This window comes from Cyprinodon tularosa, unplaced genomic scaffold (assembly GCF_016077235.1).
Source record: "Cyprinodon tularosa strain WSP-4 unplaced genomic scaffold, ASM1607723v1 ctg41, whole genome shotgun sequence".
NCBI lineage: Eukaryota > Metazoa > Chordata > Actinopteri > Cyprinodontiformes > Cyprinodontidae > Cyprinodon > Cyprinodon tularosa.
Window position 1 is genome coordinate 1573569 of NW_024039130.1, and position 23214 is coordinate 1596782.

The window sequence follows — 23214 nt, forward strand, 5'->3', positions numbered from 1 at the left end:
TTTGTACTAATGTCTTACTCAGTCTTTCTCTCATGTGCTCTGTCTTGCTCCGCTGGCCGGCCAGCCCTTGTGGTTGTCTAATGGATGTATTTTATTTTACTTCATACCCCACCCCTATTTTCACAATTTGGTTTTATGATCAAATTAAGGGCTTTCAGTTGCTGTTGTTTTTTTTCATGGTTGAAATACATCTAAAGATGATCTCAACAAAGAAAATACAGTATATTAATTTTAGGTTTGTTAGACAATTGATCTGGTCTTTACTGGGCTCCGAAACTAAGTACTTGTACTTATGGTCTTCCGCTTTATCCGGGACTGGGTCACAAGGGCAGCAGTCCTCTTAAAGTGTCTGACTACAAGCTTAAGATTTTAGTATTTCATTGTATGTTAAGCAAAGATGAACCCAAAAGTGAACTTTTTTAAATACACGGAAAAGCCAGGGATTTAAATTGGGGTGTGATTTCTTCTTGTGACTATTATATCTTAAGCAGTCTGTTCAAACTTATTGAAATGTGAGTTTTGTGTATTTTCTGTAATAAGTTTTAATTTTTTTCTTGCGACATAATATGCAGACAAAGTTTCTTTAACAAAAACGTCCCTTTTTTTCTGTGTTTGTAGCTATTAGGTCATATTTCAATCACAGAAGATGACTAATAATGTGGATCTCTGCCAGTTCAAGAGCAAGGATATGCACTGGGAAACTGACATTTAGACTATGCTTCTGCTTTCTGTTTGGAAACATTGTGTACATGGGCTCTCATCGGATCATTTATTTTGTTTCTCATCTTTTGATCTAAATCAAAAGATATTCTGTTTTTCTGATTTGGGTGTCTTACTGTAATCCAGTCTTTTTGTTCTTTTTTTCCTTCATTCCCTTTCCTGTAATTCTGTGTCTTTCTGTGCCCGGCTCTGACGACACGGAAACTATGGACAGCGTGTTTAAATATCGTGGGCACTGCAGTCTAATCAACAGACGGAAATAAAAAATAAAAAGATGAAGAAAAAACTTTGTTCCCTCTGTGTACGTACACATCGATAGAAACTAGAAGAAATCTGTCATTGCTGAGCTCCGCCTGGAAAGTGTTTTAGTGGAAAATGGAGGAGAATAATACAGAGTAGCAAATCATCTTGTTAAGTTTTCAAACAGATATTAATCAGATTGAATAATGCAGTTGGACACAGTGTTATGGCACGCACATTTTGGCAGGTATACATGATTGCAGCATATAGAACGTGTTAGAGAGAAGTTTATATGAGATCATACAGGACGCTGGAGTCTCTCTTCCACAGGGGTTAATATATGGATGCAGTGGATAAGAGGCAATAATAGCTGACAGGCTTTTATCCCATTTGAAAATTAAGTGTTAAACTAAATTTCTTGTTTAAATCTATGTGTATATTGGGCAAAAATCCAAATCAGGAGTTCCACAAATTACCTACCTTGCATAATTTGGGATAATGAAACTGCTGAAAGAAATAACATTACAACAATCTGTTATTGGAACCTCTGGTAGACTCATTTAAAGCTCAAAAATTATGTTTTAATATACTCAGTGCCATAGTCATCATTATTCCTATCCATTCCTTCAAAGAAACAAATGTAAGCTTTTTTTTTTTACGTCAGAAAATCTGAGTGGAAGTATGGTAGCCTCAGATTTATGCCTGTTTCGTTGTTGCAAATATCTGGAAGACTAAGAATGAGCATAATCATCTTTTTTTCTTTATCCTTAACATTTTTCAAGGGGCCCATTAACTTACTATTAGTAGTGTTTGCTTTACACAAAGGCCAATTTCTTTAAGCCAACTCTCAAAGTGGGAAAGACGAGATAACGTAATCTTTGTCAGATGATTTTACGTGGATCTTAACTTCTTCAAAACTACTGTCTGAATAAGTTCAATACAGTTGGACAAGGTTTATTTAGCTACAACAACAACGAGTGAGATGGGGATCACCGAAAGAACCACTGTCAAGAGACCTGTACCCAAGAGTCACCCATTGGGTTCATTGAGTCTCCATAGCAACAATTAGACAGGGTTTCCGCGGGTCATTAAAAATCATTAAAAGTCATTAAATTGTTATTTTTTAAATTAAGGCCTTAATTGGCATTAAAATTCATTAAATGTGTTTAGTGTGGCATTTAAAATGCTTTCTTTAAAAAAAAAACTTTTATAAAAACAATTTCGTCAGACATATTATATCACAATATATTTGCGTGGAACTGCTTCCGGTTGATCGCAAAGATGTATGTTTGGAAAAGAAGATTGTCGGAGAAAAAACTAGAGAATGGGGAAGAATGCCAATTTCAACAAAAGTGGTTGGAAAATGAGGAATTCAGGGCATGGCTGCAGCCTGCCGACAGGTACCTGTTGGTGGCATTAAAATTATTTCTACGAGCATTAAAAGAATATTAAAAAGCATTAAATTAGAGTTATTCATTCCTGTATAAACCCTGTTAGATGCCAACAACAATCAAACCTTTTGATTAAGAAGCCTGCCACCAATTGTGTGGAGTTTGCTGTTCAAAATCAGGACTTTAACAAGGATAATTTCTGTTTGTCATAAGAGACAAACTTTCCAGATGAAGCAAAGAATTACCATGTGGAAAAGCTGTTTGTTGAGATGGAGGGTCCAAGGTTCCATGTCTTGAATTCTCATCCAAAGTGCATCACGTCTTCCAATCGTTCAAATATTTGGGGATTTCAAATGGAGACTTGTTTGCCTTGACAATCAAAAAAAGATTTTAAGATCTTTCAGCAGGACAACGATCCATTACACCCGGCTAAATCAGCACAGAATTGTTCACACAAACTCAAAGTTCATAGCCATCTAAATCGTTTAGAAAAGCCTGAGGAGATCAGAACTGAAGAAAGAAATGGATGATCTAGAAAAATTGAATAGAGACAAAATGTTGAAAGATCCCCACCTCTGTAAGAGCACATGTTTTCTAGGGTGTTGGCGAGTGTGCAAGGCAAGCAGTATTCAATAGCTAATTAGAGTACATTTATGTGTTTAGAGTGTAGTCTCTAGTTAACCACTTTGTGGTATTAAGTATCTTTATGTGTGGATTTTAGCCTTGCTGTGTCTGTTTGTCAGTTTACATTAGCGTGGGAACTGAACTTGCTTAGCTTCTGTGCCCCTTCTTCCTCCAGATCTGCCAGCAAAAAAAAGCATTAAGACACAGTTGCAGGCATATAGAGCAGACTCCAGACCTCTCTCCCTCCAGGCCAGACTGAAAAGTGCTTGGGGCAATGTTGTTTTGTTTTCTGACAGACGGACAGAAAGAGTGGCAGACTTACCCTGGCCAACGATTACACCAGTTGACACCAGAGATATAGAGGGGAGGAAAGGGAAGAAGAAATAAACCGAAAGTAAGAAAAGCAGGACTAAAAATTGGCGTGTGGATGATATGAATAACAATGTCTGCAGCATGTCTCGACGGACGCCGATAACTTGCAGACCAAAGCTGAGTTCCTGTGACAGGCCGGCCTTTGTGGCCCCTTTATCCTGCCCGTACTCTTGTAAGGTAGAGCCGGGATAATCGCACCTAATCTAATTAAAGCTAAAGAGGGCCATGACTAAGGCTGGCCGGGAGCAGACTGGGCACCCAACAAATACAGCTCACAGGGAAAATCCTGTTTGCATCAGAAAAATAAGGTTGTCATATTGATTATGTAGATGAGGGACTAACGGGGACTAACTGGCTCACAGGCCAGCCGGTTACAGCTGACACAGGCTAAAAGAGAGGGATACAGAAAGAGGAAGAGCGGATTAGGACAGGTTAAGCTTGATTTTCTTTCTAGCACTCAGCATTTACCTCTTTGAGGTGCATTACAGCTTTGTCCCTGCAGTAACTCTCCCATTTGGAAAAGCAAATAAACGGATGGTGAAAGTGGAGAAAGTGTTTAAATCTGTGACAAATATCTTGTTCTGTTTATAAGTTACCCCTTAGGGTGGCCAAACATGTTAATTCATTAAACCACCAGCTAATCTTTATGCCTCATGGATCAAAATAATGAAATATTTAGCAATCAAGTCATCTATTTTTTTCTGCACAGCTACTTATAACTTTACTTCAGGTCTGTATGTGTGTGGCTGTGTCTGTGTGTTATGCTTTAAGGATGCTGCCAGCAGAAGCCAGATTGCTATTTCCCCCTCTGCCCCTATAGAAAGAGCTGGGTATTCTCCGACTGAGGGTGTGATGTACAATTGAAGGGCAGGATTGAAACTGATTACCTTGTTAACTCCTGGCACCCACCGGCAGCTTGAAATAGACCTGAGCACCAGGGCCTGATTTGCAAATGAATTACCCCCATCGCCCGGCCCTCCCCTCCGCCTTACCCCCTCTCTTGTGTTCTTTTTCTCCTTTTTGTGTGTGTGTGTGTGTGTGTGTGTCCATTGGTTGCCAAGATCATCTTTTTATATTGTGCCATGACAGATGCTGAGCTGGGCTGCCATTGTTTCCCATCAGTTTTTCTGGGGCTGCAAGGAGAGCCAAAAGATTTCCACATGTGATTTTTTTTTTCTTCCTTGAAATACAAGCATCCCAACTGCTGTGCTGTAGCACGGTGCTTCATTCTTTGTGCACCAGCTCTGCAATTTACATGGTTCTGGAACAGGGAGAAAGATGGAGTGTCATTGTCTGGATCTCAATAATGGAGAGGTATTTCTTTGATTAGGATTGGTTGTAATTGGGAGCTATGAAAGAGCTGAGCGCTATTGAGAAAAACCACGGGGAAATTGATTGCTCTCTCTTTTCCCATTTACATTTTTTTCCCCGAGTCTCCAACTCCTCTTCAATATAAGACACTAATTTAAAATCAAATTTTCTCTATATCTGGTTTATTCGTTCCAGTTGTGACTGATTGAACAACGCCTCCCAAAAGTTTTCTACCAAACTTTTCAATGCTGTTGCGTTCATTTACAAATTGCAATGTGTTTTATTTGACATTTAATGGAAGTGATCTTTAGAAATGTGACAGAAATAATAACAGCATATATTTCAGATCTTTTCCTTTTATGAATGACTTTCTTGGTTGGATTAAAGGCTGGTCTTAAAATAAACCTAAATATGTTTGAACTAAGCGTTTCCGTGGAGCTTTGGCGTTTATTATTACGGTAGTTGCCCTACTGCAGCCTCTAGCAGGTACATCTAGGTTAAAGTCTCCCTTTTTATATCAAGTACAATCCTGCCAACTTCTTCCATATCTTTGCTGAGTCCTTCTTACGGCTTGTTGCTAACTCCAGACTGCTCCTGGCTTTCTTCTTTTATTTCCACGTTTTCATGAAGGCTAAATCTGTGAAAATATACGATGAATACAAAGCTTTCAGTACATCCTACCTTCTAAGTCATTGATCCCTCCAAGGGCTACATGACTCTAAAAAAGTATGATATGAGCTTTTTATATTATTGATTGGTGCTTTGTTTACATATTGGAAATAAGAACATTGGGAAAAACAATAATTCTGCTACCTATAGGCGGCCGGCCAACATGAAACTGGAGAATAACAAAGAGAGACACACATTCCATCTAAAAGGATACCTTTACTTCTTCACATCGCTGTTTTTTAGTTCCTTCTGTCAAAAATATTAAAGTATTGCTTGTGGCTTCTTTGCCTCATAATATGTAGTAGAAATGGAACAATAGAGATGGTTTAAGGCCGACATGGCCGTTGATTATTTTGACATCAGTCTGGCTGAAGAAAAAAAAAAGAAAAAAGATATCGGATGGAAATATCTGCCAGACGATGTATTTGTCTGCCTCTTATATGTAGGGGTGTTAAATATGTGGAAGGTTGTAACTAGGAAATAAACTAAAAAGAAAATAAAGTAGTTGAGTTTGCTGGGTGTGTATCCGTCTGAGTGCTACTCCTGATTAAAGGATATAATAATAAAAAAAAATCTCTTATTTTTCAGCTGAACAAGTGTGTGTGTGTGTGTGCATGTGTGGGTGTGGGGGGGTTCCAGTAAGCAGAAGGAGCAGCCATAAATCTGCTTCTTTTTCTTCTTTTCTTCCTGTCCTGAGTTTTTTATTGACTGCTCTTCACCCTCCCTCTGAGTAAGTTAAAGTGCTGAATGTGTTCGCTCCCTTTTTAATGGACTGCCTCCCTCTACCTTTTTGGGATTATGCAAAGTCTGGGACTACGCATGTGGGACTACGTAGAGACTAAGGAACGGTAAGTCTGTGTTTTGTTCCCTCTCGCGTGAGCTGTATAGAAGAGTGACAGCTCCTGACTTACCTCCACATTATCCCTTCCTGTCAGCCTATGAGTGTGTGCCCCGCTAACTTCCACTTAGCTTTATAAAACCCTGAGAGGTAGCTCTGATAGCATATACAAGAACACAATTTCAATTTCAATTGGCAGCTCTGTTAAAAAGGGCCTATGGAGATGGCAATCAGGCCTGAGGGAAAGCTGCAGCCTCTGTATTATTGTGTGCGTGCGTGTCTGAGTCTGTTCTTCAGTTGCTCAATATCAGGCTTTTGCCTTCTAATAGTTAAACAGGCAGATGTCACTGATGTGGATGGTGTATTAGTGGATTGTGTGTCCTATCTGAGTGTGCTTGTGTGTCCCCCATCACATTGACTCTTTAATAAATACGCCTGCCATTCTACCAGCAGTCAGACAACATATGAATGCTCAATGACACGCTTGACAAGGCATGCAACTGTGGCAAATGGGATGCACACACTCGCTTTCTCTCGCCCTCTCTCTCGAAGACACACACACACACATGCACAGAGGCTCTTATGTATGATATCTCTTTTATAGCGTTGCCATGTCCCATCTTCCTCGGCTGCTCCTCTCAGGTCGTCCTCTCACCATCACTCACTGCTGTCAGGCTGAGATGCTGCTGAAGGGCAAGTGGTGTTTTGCGCATAAGACTTATATCAAGGTTATGTTTTTATGTTTTTTGATTGTGAACAGTTTGAACTCTTAACTAATAAAGACTCATCTGCTCAGCCGATCAGAATGTGTTCATTCTGCTTTAGCTTTCAATGTGACATTAAATTTGCAAAGTACTTATGTGGGCGGGCTGAGTATCTTTATTTATTTTTTTTGTGCCTTTTTTTTTGGTACTGAATAGAAGAACTGGGCAGTATGTCTAACCAGAGTCATTATTTTGCATGAATAGGTGCAAAATAACGCTCATAGAGAACAGGGTTGTTGCAAAATCGGCTGAGTCACCATTTACTATTACATTTCATTCCCCCTAAAAGAAGTTTTCTTTTGATTTATATTTGATTTGATTCGGTTCTTATTTTTACAGAAAACTTTGAATTCAGTGCATATTTTAAAATGATGCATAAGCAAAAAATTGCACTTTAACAAATATTACAAATAAACCTGTCAGACCCATAGAGTAAACCTGGAGAGTAAAACAGGTAAATACAGTAAAAAGAGGTCAGATCAAGCTCTGAATATGTATGCTTATATGAATAAAAATACCTTGAGTGTTTAAAAAGTCAAATATGAGCGTAAAATAATGATTTGATTAGGGAGAAACTAGTAAAGGGCTTCAGTCACAAGTGAAACTGCAAAGGGTATACACCATTTACTTTAAATTGAGTTGTTGAGATTATAACTTTGTCTACGTGTCTTTTAAAATTTTGATTATTTAAATGTTAAGATTATCTACAGTATTAAATATTAGTAAAATGGAAGGAAGTGAAATGTTGGTTGTTTGAAGTCTGCACATTAAGACACAGAGGAACAATATTAATTATTCAAAATACAGAAATAAATGTTTCATAATCTTTTATTCTGGGGAAATGTAACAAAAGAGAGACTTCTGGCCGCAAACAGCATCTTTTACATACATCTTTGGTTTTATTTTCTCACTCATCAGTAGGGATATGTAACTGCTCATTGTGCATTGGAGCCATGTCTCTATTTAGAGCATTCACTGTAGTGATCCTCCAATCCATATTTATTTCCCTTCCAGTCCGATTCTGAAACTTGAATTTGGATATCTGCAGTTCCTGATACTTTTTTCAACATCAGAGCTGTGTTTGTATTTATTATTTATAATTGATAGGGTTGCTTTGTAAGAGACTGTCATTAACCCCTCTTAACAAGAAACTAATATACGTATGGATGTATACATGCATATTCTATAGGGCAAATTTAGATTAGTATGAGGTCAGAAAAGGAAACCAAAAGTAGAGCAAATTAATGTTAACAGAGCAAATTCCATCCTGAACCCAAATATGCAACTCTAAGGTTTCAAATCAAAGTAAGGATGAAACTAATAGTCAGATTAATTATGATTAATTGAGTTCTAAAATGATTTATTAATTGAATCAATACTTTGAGTAAGGATAGACAGACCCTAAAACATGCCATTTGCAGAAACAATAACACACTTACAGCGGGAAATAAGACAAAACTAGGAAAACTCATCTTTCTTCTCATTTCACAAAAAAAAAGACAATGAAATCATTGATGCAGTCAGATTTTTATAGTCAGTGTCATTTTATATATATACCCATTTCAACTTTGTACCAACAACATTTAGAGAGTGGGTTTACTTTTGATATTACCTACAAATCTGAGTTTTATATCCATATTGAAAGGACAGTGTCATGATCCATGATCTGACTTTCTTGTTGCACCACATCCAGATGATGTTACAACGCCCAAAGTTTGGTGACGAAATATCCTACAAACCATAACTGCAGCTTTAGCAGACCTGTCAATATAAGACTGGACACTATTTTCAGACACCACCATCTGAATTTTGCCTCCCATATTGGGACTGAATTGTCCAGGCAAGATATTGTTACCCTTTCTGTTGAATTTTGTTGACCGTATAAATTTTTGTCCCAGTCTCTTGTTTTTAGTTCAGAGGAGTTGTGTCCTGTCTAGGATTTACTTGATGCAGCATTTATCTGCTTTACTTTTTCTATGATTGGTAATCAGATTAAATTCCCAATTGATTGAAACAAGTTGCTTTTGAATAGCTTCTGTCTGTCAATGAAAACCATGCTTTATCCTAAAATCTCAAGGTCACTGGAGATGCCAGCCTGTTTGACTCAGACAGCCATGTCTGTTAATTTTATTTAACAATAAAATTTATTGAAATCTTTTCTTTCAGTTTAGAAGGTGAAGAATCAAAATGTTCAATTTCAATTTAAACTTTCCTTACCAAAAGAGGAAATTTGCATGATCTTTTTGTAGGAGGTTTAGTTTGTTAATACATAGTCAGAAAGTCAAGCAGTGGGCAGCGAAAGGGTTAAAGCTTTCACTTTCAGGACAGCGGGTCTGAGAGGTAATGCATGGCTGATGAGTACCGGCCTAATGGGCAGCTCTGTTAGCTGGAAATCAAATGACTGCCTCTGCATTTTAAGTCCCTCTGTCGCCTCCATTGACTGACTGAAGATATTCATCTCTGCTGTGTCAAGGGGCTGGGGATGAAAAAGAGAGAGGCTAACGGAAAGAAAAGGAAGGCCATCTTAGAGGAACCTGAAGACCTAATGCAATTATTAGAAACTTGACCACAAATGACAACTCATCTAGTGGTGGCCCTGTAATTAATTGTCTGCAAGCAAGAGCACAGGGGCTCACAGAGGGGTGTGGGGGAGAGAGAAAGAGAAGAAAAGGATCAGCAGGCTTGTGATTGGAAGAGGACAAATTGACAGGACAGGAGAGATAGAGGGAAAGAGATGAGGCAACCGCTTAAAAATCACCATCATAGAGCAAGAGGAGGGAAAAAAAGGGTTTGGTCACTAGGAAATAGTACATGCACTGTGACTGATGAAGGTAGGAAGAATCGAGAGAGGAGTCGACAAGCAGAAAAAGTACGAGAGTAGAGGCAAAGAGCTAGTAAGGGAGCAGCAGAGTGCAGACAGTGTGATGGATCCAGCGACTATGTTAAATTGGTCAGTATTGACCTTGCCAAGGCTCACTTTAACACTCACTCTTGTTTGTTCAGTTTAACTTAATTGACCACGGATAACTAATTACCACTTCCCGGAACAGCAGCACATTACTCTCTGTCTGTGTCCTCTCTTGCTCACTCGCCATTTTCTGTCAGCCTCCGTGTCGAGGTGGCTTGGAGCTCTTTTAAAAGGAAAAGAAGACCCGACAGGGTACATAAAACTGGTGTCTTAACAGTTGATCAGTCAAAATATATATATTTGAAATATGTAAGATCCTTTTTCATAAAGGCACATATCTTCAAATAATAAATGTTTGCCAGCAGTGTTGTCATCCCGAAAAATCTAAGCTTTGCTTGGGAAAAGTGAGATCAACTGGTCAACCAGCCAAACCGTTGAACTCGGGCGTCCACCTCACCTCCATGACTACAGGTGATCTTCTAGACTGCTTTCACCAGCATTTAAGGAATATGGATCAGTTGCGGGAGCTTAGAAATCTCCGGCATGATACCTTGTTTGAATGCCAACTGTCGATTGGAGTGGAAAAGTTCCTCATTAATCAATAACCCGCATTCAACGGTTAGTGGAATTTTAATAACCTGGATGCAACTTGGAAAAACAACATCTTGGGTGCAAAGTCCAACGCTGTGCACTGGTGCTGAAAGTAAGGTCCATAAAGGTAAATAACTCGACTGGACAGTCTCCGTCTCAAGCCGGAGTTTGGAAGCCAGGCCTTCTCATTCAAAAAGTGGGTGACCTGAACATCTGAAAGAATTGTCAAAGATTCCAATAAATAAGATGCTTTCCCATTAGCCTTCTAACAATCTACATTTGGCTGCTTTCCCATTTGGCAAAAAAGCCACATCTGACCCCTGACCCCAAGCTGCGTGGCCTCTGTTCCCACCGAAGCAGTCATGAAGCAATCATGCTGGGTTAGTGCCAATGATGTCATCACTGTGACAGAAAAAAAGGAAAGTATACAATAGAGCTGCATGGAAGGCAGTGTGCTTAATTGTTTTGCTCTTTTAATCATCCAAATCCATCTTGAAAGTGCTGCACCATGTTTATCTGAAGCAAGCAGAGTTTTTTGGCTTTGTTATATCAAATGTGATTTGCACAATGTTATGACGTATGTACGTTGTGCTCAAGGGCGTCACGTAAATGATCTGTGTCACTTGCATTGACATATTTACATTTGATGCAGTTCATCGTGGGTTGATGAGCTTTTCCCACTGCCACTAAAGGCTGATTGTTCCCTGGGTTTAATTGTTTTTTTGGGGGGAAAACCTTAAAAATGGGCACCAGGTAGAAACTTTTTCCAGTGTTAGGCCAACTAGCACTGTGTTTTTAAAGCACTAATGTAAAATGATGCAGGTCAGTAGCAACAATCAGTCAGTCATTTTGAACCTTTTTGTCACAACCCTTTGATTGACTGTTTAATGTGTTGATCCTTGCCTCTGATGAAAGCGTCTCCCCTGACCTAGTTTTTGAGATGACAACAACGAGTGGTTCTTGGAGGGAGATGGAAAAGAGCGATTTAGTGCCGTTCTGGAATTCCCATAATGGTAGCATCGTAACTGTATTGTTTGATAAACCAACCAGCATCTAACATGTACTGTACTTCATCATACCCTTTGGTTAAAACCAAAAAATAACTTAAAGCAAGTTACATTCTTTAGGTCCAGATATCAAACACTGAAGCGCAGCAGTTCAAGATATTTTCTTGTTTTAAAATATCTCCTGAATTCTGGGGTGGTAACTGAAAAGTTACTTTTAGGTATGGTCACCATTAGTAAATCCAAGTACAGACATTATATACCTATACCACAATATCTGACAGTTTTATTATCTGATAAATCTTTCAAAGTGAAGAGTGAATGATGATTGGTGTGTGACGTTGTCTAGTTCTGCAAGTTAAGGCTGTTCTAATGAGTCCAGGATAGAAGAGCCAAAAAACTGTTTTTACAGTCGTAGGGAAGTCATATTTAAATGTCAAATAATTCAGGTTTAAACATGTATATAAATGTCTTATCATATGTTCAAATGTCTTTTCTTATGTCTTTATTAGACGATACTGTCCCAAAAGTTAGAAAATTTCTATTTAAAAAAAAATGTCTTAAAATCGTTGGTTTTTTTTTGTTATCTTATGCAGGCCAGTTCGTTATACGTCAGCTTGTACACCTAAATTTTGCCAATCATATATCAACGGTCATCTGTCAATCAAAATTTTTCTCTCATAGCATCTTGATTCATATGTCGCAGCTAGTATGCAACGGTTGAAATAAGAATCATTTACTTTACCATTGAGTTCTGTCTCAGTGTTCATGGGGATGGACGTCTGTGTCTTCGGCAGGCGTAGATCTAACAGAACTGGCAGCGTTGCGAGGCAAGGGCTCAATCATGTACGGCTGTAAGCCTTCTACACCAAACCAAGCTTCTGCCGCCCTGGCGTCCTCTTCCTCAACAACTTCGTACCCACTTTCCTCCTCTAAATAAAAATGTATGACGGCGAAGACTCATTCACGACCTCCGACACAAAACTGTCCTCCTCTTGCATGTTTCCGCTGTCCATAGCGTTCCTTGACAGTGTCGTTGCTAAGTGCTACTTGGTCCCAATGGAATTTTCCATTGGGAACCTACTAGCACGAAGTTGCTACCTGGTTAGCAAGATGCTTCCAAGAAACCAAACCGAACAACCAAACACTTCGAGGTGCTAACGTCTCTGTTAAACACTTTAAAAAACTCTGAAAATGGAATATGAAAGGTGGATTCTTGATTCTCGACGTCGGAGTACACAGAGTGAAGCGAAAAGACTACAACTGTGTAAACAGGCCCCATTTCCGTTTCCGGTGGCAGGGGAATATTGACTATTCCTACAGAACTCAATGGGATTTACAAAATGCTAAATAAAACACTACAGGAACGGTTTTTCTTTATGAAACTTTTTTTGGAACGTCATTGAACAGCGCTGACGACCCGGTGAGTAGCATATTTAAAAAAAAGAACGTTTAAGGTTGTTTTAAGGACATTATCGGACATGCTCTATGCAAGCCATTCTAAAGCAGCCAGGGGGTGATTCTAAATGAGCCAAAAAGCAGAGACAGGAGCAATTGTCAAACTTTTGGTGTCGATCATTCGATTTCATCCTGGACACTACAGAAAATGGGCTTAAAGTGTAAAAAACCGAACTTCTCCTTTAAATTTGAGCTAAATGACACTACACTACAAATACATAGCTTCTTTGGTTATAGAACTATGTTGGATCAATAAGTTGCCTGCTGCTTAGGAAGCCTTTCTGTTACATGTTTCTAAACCATAAAGTGAACTTCCCTTTGTAATAGAATTTAAATAGGTACCACAGTGGTAATTTTTATAATAATGTATGTCTATCAGTAAAGTAAAACCTCTTTGTACAATAAAAAAAAGAATATATCATGATGTAGCCTTTTAGTTAAACAATAGCAAGCCATCTAGAGGACATGCTGCCCCCCTCTCCCTCTCTCACTTATCACAGAGTGGTCTGCTCACCTTTGTCCTTCCATGTCTATTCTCCAACTTCCTCTCCGTGTCTCCTCTCCCTCCCTATCTCCATCTTAAGACTGTAATGTGCTCCTGCGGTTGTAGCGAGCAGGCCATATATGTCTCTGAGGCCCTGTGCTACACCACCATTACTATCTGGCCTGCCTCCACTACAAATTGGAAGAACAGGCACTGACACATTTTCAATATTATTACATTAAACCAAGTGGATTTTGATTGATAAGCTAATATTGGCCTAATGCAAAACATCAATCACTGCAAGTATATTAATTATTTAATATTGTGGCGTAATTCAGAAATCGATGCTGCCTCCGTGTTGAAGAGATCGCGTGCAGAGGGAGGGAGGGAGGAAGGAAGGAGAGATAGAAGAAAAGGGAAAACTGCCTCCCAGAAGGCCTAGGCAGATTATATGATGTTTTGAGAAGAGAAATGGGGGTTTAAAATGGGATGAGACTGTGTGTTTGTGGACAGAGCAATACCCACGGCCCCACTGAGGACACCACTAGACAGCCTCCCCCTTGATTAGGTCTAAAAAGCAGATGAAAGAGATAGGCATTAATTGTGTGTGAATGGCAAAATAATGCTGAATAAAAAAACTACAAGGGAGGAAAAAGATGTCATTGTAAAACTGAGAGTGAGATTAAAGGAGGCTGGGGGGGGGGTTGGGGGGCGCTGTGTCTCCCCAGTGTTGGATTGTTTCTCACTAATTGCGCTTCATTAGTGGATTACACACACTGTCACCACAGTAACAAATGTCTTGCTGTCTGGTTGCTGGGCGCCCGTCATGTATAATGAATGTGGCGGGGTGTTTGTCAGAATGTAATGTAATTACGGCTAGATGAGGTTTGCCTTAAGTGGTCGACTTCTTGCGGTTTGTCAGGCGGAGCGCGGAGCGAACAAACAAATCTATTTTCTCTGTTCTTGTGGGGAACCCCCCCGAACCCACCCGGTCCAATGCATCTGCCTTAGGTTCTGTCCTCCATCAAGACTTTATTTGGAAAAGTTGAAGGCAATGTTGTTGGAGATGCTAGCATATATATGGGACATGTCCTGTAGGATGGATGCATAGAGGGAGCAGAAAAGCAGAGGGAGTCGGATAGATTAGACGGTATGTAATTTTAGAGATGGTGTAGATTTACACAGTGATGCTGCCAGCTGCATTAGCAACTGAAGCCTGTCGATAAGCCTTCTTCCCTCTCAGCACAGACACACGCACACACACACACACACACACACGACACCGTAAAGCACCACAGCCTGGGTGGAGTTCTCAGTAATGGAGGGCAGAGTTGGACGAGGGGGGTGTGCAATCGTAGACGTGGGGTTTGGGTGCTGTTTGTGTTCTCTTGATCTTTTGATTTGCACTGCTGCAAATTTGAAATGTGCCAGAATTGCATCTATTATTCACTGCCAATTTGCTCTTTTTTTTTTTTTTTTAACTGAGCAACCCCCCCTTGTTTCCTCGGGTAGGAAGTCTGTTGTTGCTAGCCTGGTAATCATACACAAATTTTTTAATATTATGATCATCATTACTACACAGATAATGAGCTCCCAGCTCTTTCTTTGTAGTTGGAAATTATTGTCACGACTGCCAGTGGTGTGGTGACAGTATTAGTTAACCTCTGTGTGGTTTAGATTCAGAAGCATTGAAATACACTCTGCATTCAGCCTGAGAGGTTAGCCATTAGGATAAATCTGTTTTTGTTCTCTTTTTGATGAACCATCCTAGTTTTATGAGGATTATTCTCTCTGATAATAGTTATTTTGATTTTCCTCAGCAGGACCTTGAAAAACTATTTCATGTTTTTATCTTTCGTAGAATTGATTACTGCCGCTGTGACTTCACAGGTCTGCCTAAAAAGTCGATCAGACAGATAGAGCTGATTGAGAATGCAGCTGCCCACGTCCTTACCAACACTCAGAAAGCAGAGTTCATCACCCCAGTTCTAAAAGTAGTTACACTTGTCTCCCTTAAGCTCTGAGAAAATACTTTAAAATACTTCTATTAGTCTATAAATCACTGAATAGCTCAGCACCAAAATACATTACAGACTTGTTGCCAGTGTATCAACCACCAAGACCTCTCAGTTTTTTGGGTCAAGTCCACTCTGCATATCCAGAGCCAGAGCTAAACATGGAGAAGGAGCTTATATCTCCTATTTTCCTCTAAACTAGATGAATCTCCCAGAAAAGTGCAAAAATACACACACCCTGCGTTGCCTAAAATTTAAGTTAAATGCTTATTTACTTAGTGGCCTTTCACTGTAGTATCTAAACATTGTGTTTTTTGTTGTTTCAGAGATGCCGCGAGTATCAAAGACAAACTGGAACATCTGGTAAGTTGTATTCAGCACACACACAAACAAATCCTTCATCTATACTTGCTGAGGACTTTACATTGATTTGCACTTATTTTCAGTGTTTCTATGGACTAACCTGGACCCTAATCATAATTACCATTACTGGCGCATACCTTGCCTAAACAAAGCTTGAATCACAGCTTAGTTTGTGACCCAAAAAAGTGAGGATCAAAAAAAGATCCCTGCTTTTCATCGAAGTTCTCACCTGACTTAAATATATAAAAAAAGCTGTTCTGAATCAGCTGCAAGCACAAGTACACCCCCCTTAAATATACCAAGAAAATGAATATAAATGGAAAGGCCCTAATAGATTTTAAACCCTTTGAACACCCCACTCCCCCCCTCACACCATTTACATCTTGCTATATGCATTGACGACCACATGTTGACCCCATTAACTTTAATTGATTTTCAGTCATTTTAAAGCCTTTCTAAGCTGTAACCCTTAAAATAATCCTAAACCTAACTATTAGCAGTGCATACATAACCCTAATCCTGCCCTAAAACCAACTCACACCTTAGTCCTAAACATAACCTTTAGTAAAAAAAAAAAAAAAAAAAAGGAGGCAAGAGCCAGCTAAACGGACCTCAGTTTGGTAAAAAAAAAAATAAGGTCCTCAGTTTGATGGTGAAATTGGAAAAATACACAAATCCAAAAGCAGATTTTGGCATTGCTATAAAATTTAAGAGAATGTAAAACATTTTAATATTATATTAATATAAGATGAGGACGTGTTGTTGTACAATTGTGGTGATGGTCTGGTCAGACAGACAGAGAGCAAACAATAGTTTATAGAAACAGAGGAACAGAGCCTAAACTGAAGTTTTCAAGCTTGACCACGGCCGGAATGACTGAGAGTCTCCACAGATAAGAGGAACAGAGATGATCAATAATGTTGATAACAAGGAGTGTGCCTCATATCTAAAAAACACATTTTACAACTAGAAGCTGATATTAGTAAAGAGTGACTTTAGAAATTTGAATGGAAAAGGTGACATCTTTATTTAAAGATCAGCTAAATATGACAATTGTAGGCTAACATAATATGCTGCACATACCGTAGCCTAAATTTGTCACGTTGGGGTGACGTCATATGCGGTGAAAGGTGTTGTCCATGATAGATATAAGCTGAGTCCAGAGCGCAGCCCAGCTTAGAAGTGGCCCCTTCTCACCAGCCTGGAACCACCACCCTGGAAGCATCTCTTGGCCAAGAAAACCAAAGGGGAGAAAAAACTTTCTACTGGACAGATTAATTTTTTCCCGTAGAAAATTAACTGTTCAATTTAAGAGAAGCAGAAGTTGTAACAACCAAAGAACTGAGAGGATTCTTAGGCATAAATTAGGGATACTGCTTTTTGAAAGGCCTTGGTCCTGCTTTCAGATGAGCATTTCATGTAACCTTTAAGTACAAAATCGAACTATAACTTTTAGTTGATACCATCTCTGGGTTTTTGCTCATGTGTGCACTTGTTAGTACATTTTCACATAAAATGTACTGTGTTTCTTCTTCACCCAGACACAGAGTCCCACACCTTTTCTTCCTCTTCTCCTGACTAGTTTGTGCTTCTCCTAAGTCTCTTCCTCTCCATGAATAGAGGACCTGCCGGTTCTACTCTCCTGGGATGGGCCTGAAAATTTAATCACCAACGTTTCCAGGTTCCTTCTTGCTCCTTGCTTTAATACAGGGTCAGAGTTCCATGCAACAAAGTGAGAAGGTTTTTTTTTTCTACATTTTTTGGGTGGGAAGAAACTGAGGTTTGATACACCCCATATTCCAGGGGATGAATTATAGACAGGGGTCAAAGAGGGTCCCGTCTCTCTGTGGATGTCACATGCCCTCCCTCCCTTGCCTCCCTGCATATTAAACTCCAGCTCCCATCACCTTAGACAAATGACCCACGCCCCACCACGTGGTACGCAAATGACCCCGAATATGCAACACCAATGACCGACCCTGGATTTCAAAGACTAAGTAGTTTCTAAAAACACTAATTTCTGTTTAATTGGACTTAAGTGGTCTTAAAGTTCAGTGTCTTTCAAAAGGTCATATGTCTTCAATTTGAGCACATTTAGATGGCAGCTCAACATTTCTATGTGATTTATTTTAAATTTAAGTCACTACAACACTAAGTATCACATACCGGTAATTGTCAACTGAAATGGCAAAAAACATTGCTTTAAAAACTGAACTTGTATGAACCTTTATCCCCCCATTTGTAAAAGCCCAAGCTTGTTGTAGTTATAAATTAACATCTGTCCTAAAGGCAGAACTCCATATTTTACAACAGGGACAATGTTTAAGGGGATGTGCAATGTTACATCTTAGATACACACCTAAAAGTCAAATCAAGGCCAAATTACTAGAGTGTAAATAACAGCTGTTTTGTGGACAAGATTCTGCTAACTTGGTTTTGTTATAGAATACATATTTTAAAAATGCCCACAGAGGAAATTTGTGTCTGATGGCACAAGAACAATACATCCAGATATATACTAAAACAACCTACCATAGTATAATCCTTAATTGTGATTTTTTTAAAGTGCTTAAACTTTTTTCTGTAGTGCAGGGATGTATATTGCTTGTCTGAACTACCCGTCTCATGAAGAGCTTCTGCTGTTGTGTAGGAAAGCATTCATCAGGTGCTGCAGGGTAGATATTCCTACATTTCTCTAATATAACACACTTTTGTTGAGGAATGTATATGATTATGAGTTCCTCCATCGAGCCTATTATAGCTTTAAATTGGAAATTTAATGGTCTTTTCTGGGTATTTTGATTGCGTTGGTCTACAGCTGTAATTGATGCATGTCTCAGTAAAATGTTATTTCAATTATTCATGCTTTAGATGCATAAACAGCAGCTTTAGATGCATAAACGGCATTAATCAATACCTTTATGGACAGTTATTCTAAAGCAAACATTATGAGTGCCTATGTCTAATGCTGAAATGATTTTTTTCTCTTATGCATGCAACTAAAATAGATAAGACCAGAGTGATTTTAGGGTCAGCGAACTGATGAATATATCTACAAGTACTTTACTCTAAGTGCTGTATACTTAAAGGCTTAAATGAGTGCAAGTGATGAGCTTTGCTTATAGACTTGTGAGCTAACATTTAAGCTATAGGGCATTAAGAAGAAAAAAGTCCTGCAAAATTGATTGGCCTTTTTTTTACATTTAGATTGAAATCCTCCGTAAACAAGCGTCTTTCACTCTAATCTTAAGGGCCTAACATCCTGCTTATTTAAGGTGTGTATATGTCCAGGCACACCTGCATCAAATAATTAAAATCTCTCCTCATCTGCCACCAAGTGATGCAAAGGCCCATCAGTCACAAATCAATTTTAAGTGTGGAGACGGAAAACCTAAGGCTCGATCTGAATACCTTGAATTTTAGCTCCAGTTCGTAGGGATTCCTTTATCCTGTTTTAATAATCCTACTCAATCAGGGTGGTGTTTTTGTTATTGTTGCTTTTTTGTGCAGGTCTTTAACACTAGGACTCCCAGGATTCTGATACCACTAGAATTCCCACTGGCAGTCATTTTGACGGCTGAAATATTTCTCAATGGAACTTGAGAGTTGTGATGATGTCATTGACTTAATGGTTCTAGTGTGCCATATAAACCCATTGTGGATATATAGATATAAACAGGTCTAATATAGATATTTCAAAGGCTGTATTATATGCTGTTGTTATTTTTAGTCTAAATTTGTATTAAAAATTAATGAATAAAATAAATAAATATTTTACTAAACAGGTTCAAAGTTTGATCTGACAATTTTATTTTCAGAATTTGATTGATTCCCCCCGCACATCTCCCGCACACCACCTTTTCATATTTATGACAAACATATAAGGGTTTTATTGTAGAGCGCTGACGCACCTGGCACTGTGCGGAGGGGTTGGTAACTTGCTGCTCTCTGAAGCGCATGTGGTTGGCACGCAACTCTTTTACTAAATCAAGAATCGAGAATTAAATCTCTGCGTTAGACAGTGAAGTTAATACAGCTCCTGAACAAAACTAATGCGTTTATAGCTGCTATATCCAGGAGACTGAAAAACACATCCACAGGCCACCTTTATGTTGGAGATTTTATAGAAAACTTTCTTATCGTCTGACCTAACACATCCACGCTAACCTTTGTGTGATAGTAGTCGACCACGGGCTCTTGTTTGGCTTTTGGGCCAGCATAGTTGTTGGCAGTGCTACCCAAACCTTGAACAAAAGTGTCCCTATTGTCTAATGTGTCACTGATACTTCTGCGTTTTTCGGGGGTCGTTGATCACCCTCGGACTCGCTATCAGAATCTGAGCCGCTTCCTATCAACCAGTCGTCATCATCGGTCTCAGCCCAAATTGCTCTCATCAATATTTTGAAGCATTTCTAAAGCCTGTTTTGCAGTTAGATCTTTCCTGAAAGCCATTTTTTACATATTAGCCAAAGAGTTGTCTAGGTAGAATGTTGGTTGCTAGGCAACGCTACGAACAGTTAATCAACCGTGGGAAGAATTTACAGTTGAACTTTTAGAGCCGTCAAAATAACTTTGTGAGATTGAGGTAAAATTGACCATATTTATTTTGTAGGATTTTATTTTATACAAAAATCAAAGTGAAAATGAAGAAAATATGAAGTTAACATGACCAACATAAGATTAATGTAAATAAAGTTCTTTCACTTCAAAATCTCAAAACTATCAAAAAGACTGCCTTGGGAGTTCTAGTGTTAAAACTACAAAAGAAAACAGAACCATTTCAGTTTCAGAAAGTTTTCCTACAAGTAGTCCTTATTGAAATGTGATGTTTAATTGATTCCTCCTCCAAAGTGCGTCTCATCAGCTTGACTCTATTAATGGATGGTACATACACTGACACACACACTCCAGTACACATCTGTGTATTCTTTAGCATATTTTTTGTAGTTATATGTGAGGGAATTTGAATATGTGGATCCCGGGTGTTTGGATTTATGGGTGTGTTTATGGTTATGGGGGAGATTGCACCCCAGTAGGCAGCTGCATGTGCGGATCACAAGGCTCTGATTACGATTCGGGACGGAAAACGGTAAATAATGGAGATCATCTCTCTCAGAGCCACGGTTTGCGGGGCTGTTCAAACACTTTTTTTTTTTCCTGCAGTGCTTCAATCTACATGTATAACACATATCCCTGAATATTTCCAAACAGGCATTTATTACTGTTCTGTTGATCTACTGCTCTTAAGATTGGAGCATACATTATATGTATGCTTAGCTTTGGTGACATAAGGTAAAGGAACATCATTTTGTCAAGCAAGAACCTTAAATCTGTAAAGTTGTCTGCCATTATTGTGTATTTGTTTTCTCTAAAATACTTGTCAAGTACCTTTCTAACGTCCTAACTGGTATGACAGCTAAGCTTTTTTGTTCCTGTTTTCCTTGTATTTGATCTTGCCAGCATTAGCCTCTTCTGTTAACTGTAAAAGTGAATGACTGCTGAATTAATTAGGCTGCCAATTAAGATCTGTGTGGTCTGAAGTTTGTTTTATTGTTTGTTTGGTTGCTTTCCTTTGTGTTTTGCCAGATAGGCTGAATACAATCAGTAGCGATGAGGAGGGAAACACTGAAGTTAATTGCTCCCAGCGCTCCGCTTTACTTTCAGCTTTTGGTACGTCAATGTACGTGTCCAAATAACACTCGAGTGCACAAACACAAGAAGCATCAAGGCAGATTTTGTTGCTCTGGGAGAAAGAGGTGGCCTACAGCAGCTAATCGGCCCAGATGTACTGCTTCTTAGAGCGAAGCAGAAGAAAGCCAGCAGCTCAATCAATAACACAAGGAATCAGCCTCATCAGGGCTGCTGGCTCAATCAGCAGCTGTACCCATCGCTTTAACCACACACTGCCCGAGGATGGATAGGAGGAGCAAAAAAAGGGAGGGGAGAGTAGTAGGGGATGAAGAAGACATGTCAACAGTTTTGGGGAGAGAGGGTTGGACGGGCCAGAATGGTACAGGTCAATCTGCGGACAGAGGTTAGGTTGAGGTCACCCTTTGTGGGAAACTCAAATAGCAAATCTACGATCTAAGTCTGGATTTAACTTTCTAAAAGCAGACCGTTTGTTTTATACTTTTTTTTTTTTTAATGCATACAAAAATTGCAGTTTCCTAAAAACTGGTCAGAAATCACAAGAATAAAAGCATCTGCATCTCAAAAACATATTATTGTTTCACTAGAGACAGCTTAGAATAAAGTGTTTCCCTAGTTTTATAATGCAATTGGTTTGTTGGCTACATGATCTACTTCATTGCTGATGTGCAAGCGTCCCTTGGTGAGTTGAAGAGTTTACTAAGGCCGATAGCCCGGTTTGCCTGCTGACAGACTGGCACCAACAGCTGTAGACGAGACAGCACGCTCCCACAACAACGGCTTAACAAACCTGCCATCATTCAATGTGGAATGTAGTCAACTCAGAGAAGTCTTATTGCGTAATTCTAGACTAGGACTATTCCATTTTTTCCAAGGATATTGTTTAATCAAGTATCTGATGTTAATTGCTGTCTGATTTTACTGGTTTTCCTCTTAATGAATGTCATTGTTTGGGCGGTAATGAGTGCTCTTAGTAAAAGTTCTTATATTTCCCATCATTTTCTATAACTGCCCTTTAGGGAGCTGCAATCCATTTGAATTGTTCCTACAATGCTGCTGATGCCATTATTAGTCTTAAGAGTATCAAGTGTTTGGCAGAAACCACCAAACTTTCTTGAGAGGTGCTGAATAGTGAATAGGGATGAACAATTGGAAGTTCCATGACTTGCTGCTGTAAGCTTTGGTCAGGTTAGCGCGTCTGTTTTGTTCCATTTTTATAGATGCCATGTGTTTAGCCCATTTTCCAGTTTCTCACAACTGATTCTTGTGAACTAAGAAGATATTGTTGATACTCGAGTAAAAAACATCAGACAGCAGGAGAGTTTTTGGTCAGGAGTAAATAATGTAATGTTTAATTTTGGCTAATTTGACCCAAATTGAAATCTTAACTGCAGATCACAAAAACACACTGGTAATATAAAATCTTAAGAAAGTACTGTAATGTTCAGATGTAAGAAAAACATCTGACTACCATAAGTGATATATTTATTAGCAATTATTTTGGAACAAGATGGTAAGAGTTTGATGTTGGAAAGTTTATAAGTAGGAGTTAATGGGCACAAGCAGACCATGGAGATTTGAATAGACGAGCTGTGAGAAGCACTGCCACAAGCATGTTTTGTTTTTGGCAAGAATGCCATCCATCAATTAAGTAATAATTTAGATGAATCTGGACACTTCTGAGAAAAATCTTCTTTATCACAATAGTTATAGAGGATACAATAAATGGCTACCTCTGCTATGTATCAAATGTGTTGTTTTGTGATTAAAGTGTATAAAGTGGTTTGTACTTTTCAAAATAAAAAGCTGCAAA

The 23214-nt window shown here is 38.9% G+C and overlaps 1 protein-coding gene across 1 annotated transcript in view; it reads left to right on the forward strand.

Annotated features, from left to right (window-relative positions):
* rsrc1 (arginine/serine-rich coiled-coil 1) overlaps positions 1-23214 on the forward strand; it is a 179031-nt gene that overhangs the window by 50338 nt on the left and 105479 nt on the right. The window contains exon 5 of the mRNA XM_038298615.1: positions 15716-15752. Within this exon, the coding sequence (XP_038154543.1) occupies positions 15716-15752 (37 nt within the window). The remainder of the gene's footprint in view (positions 1-15715; positions 15753-23214) is intronic.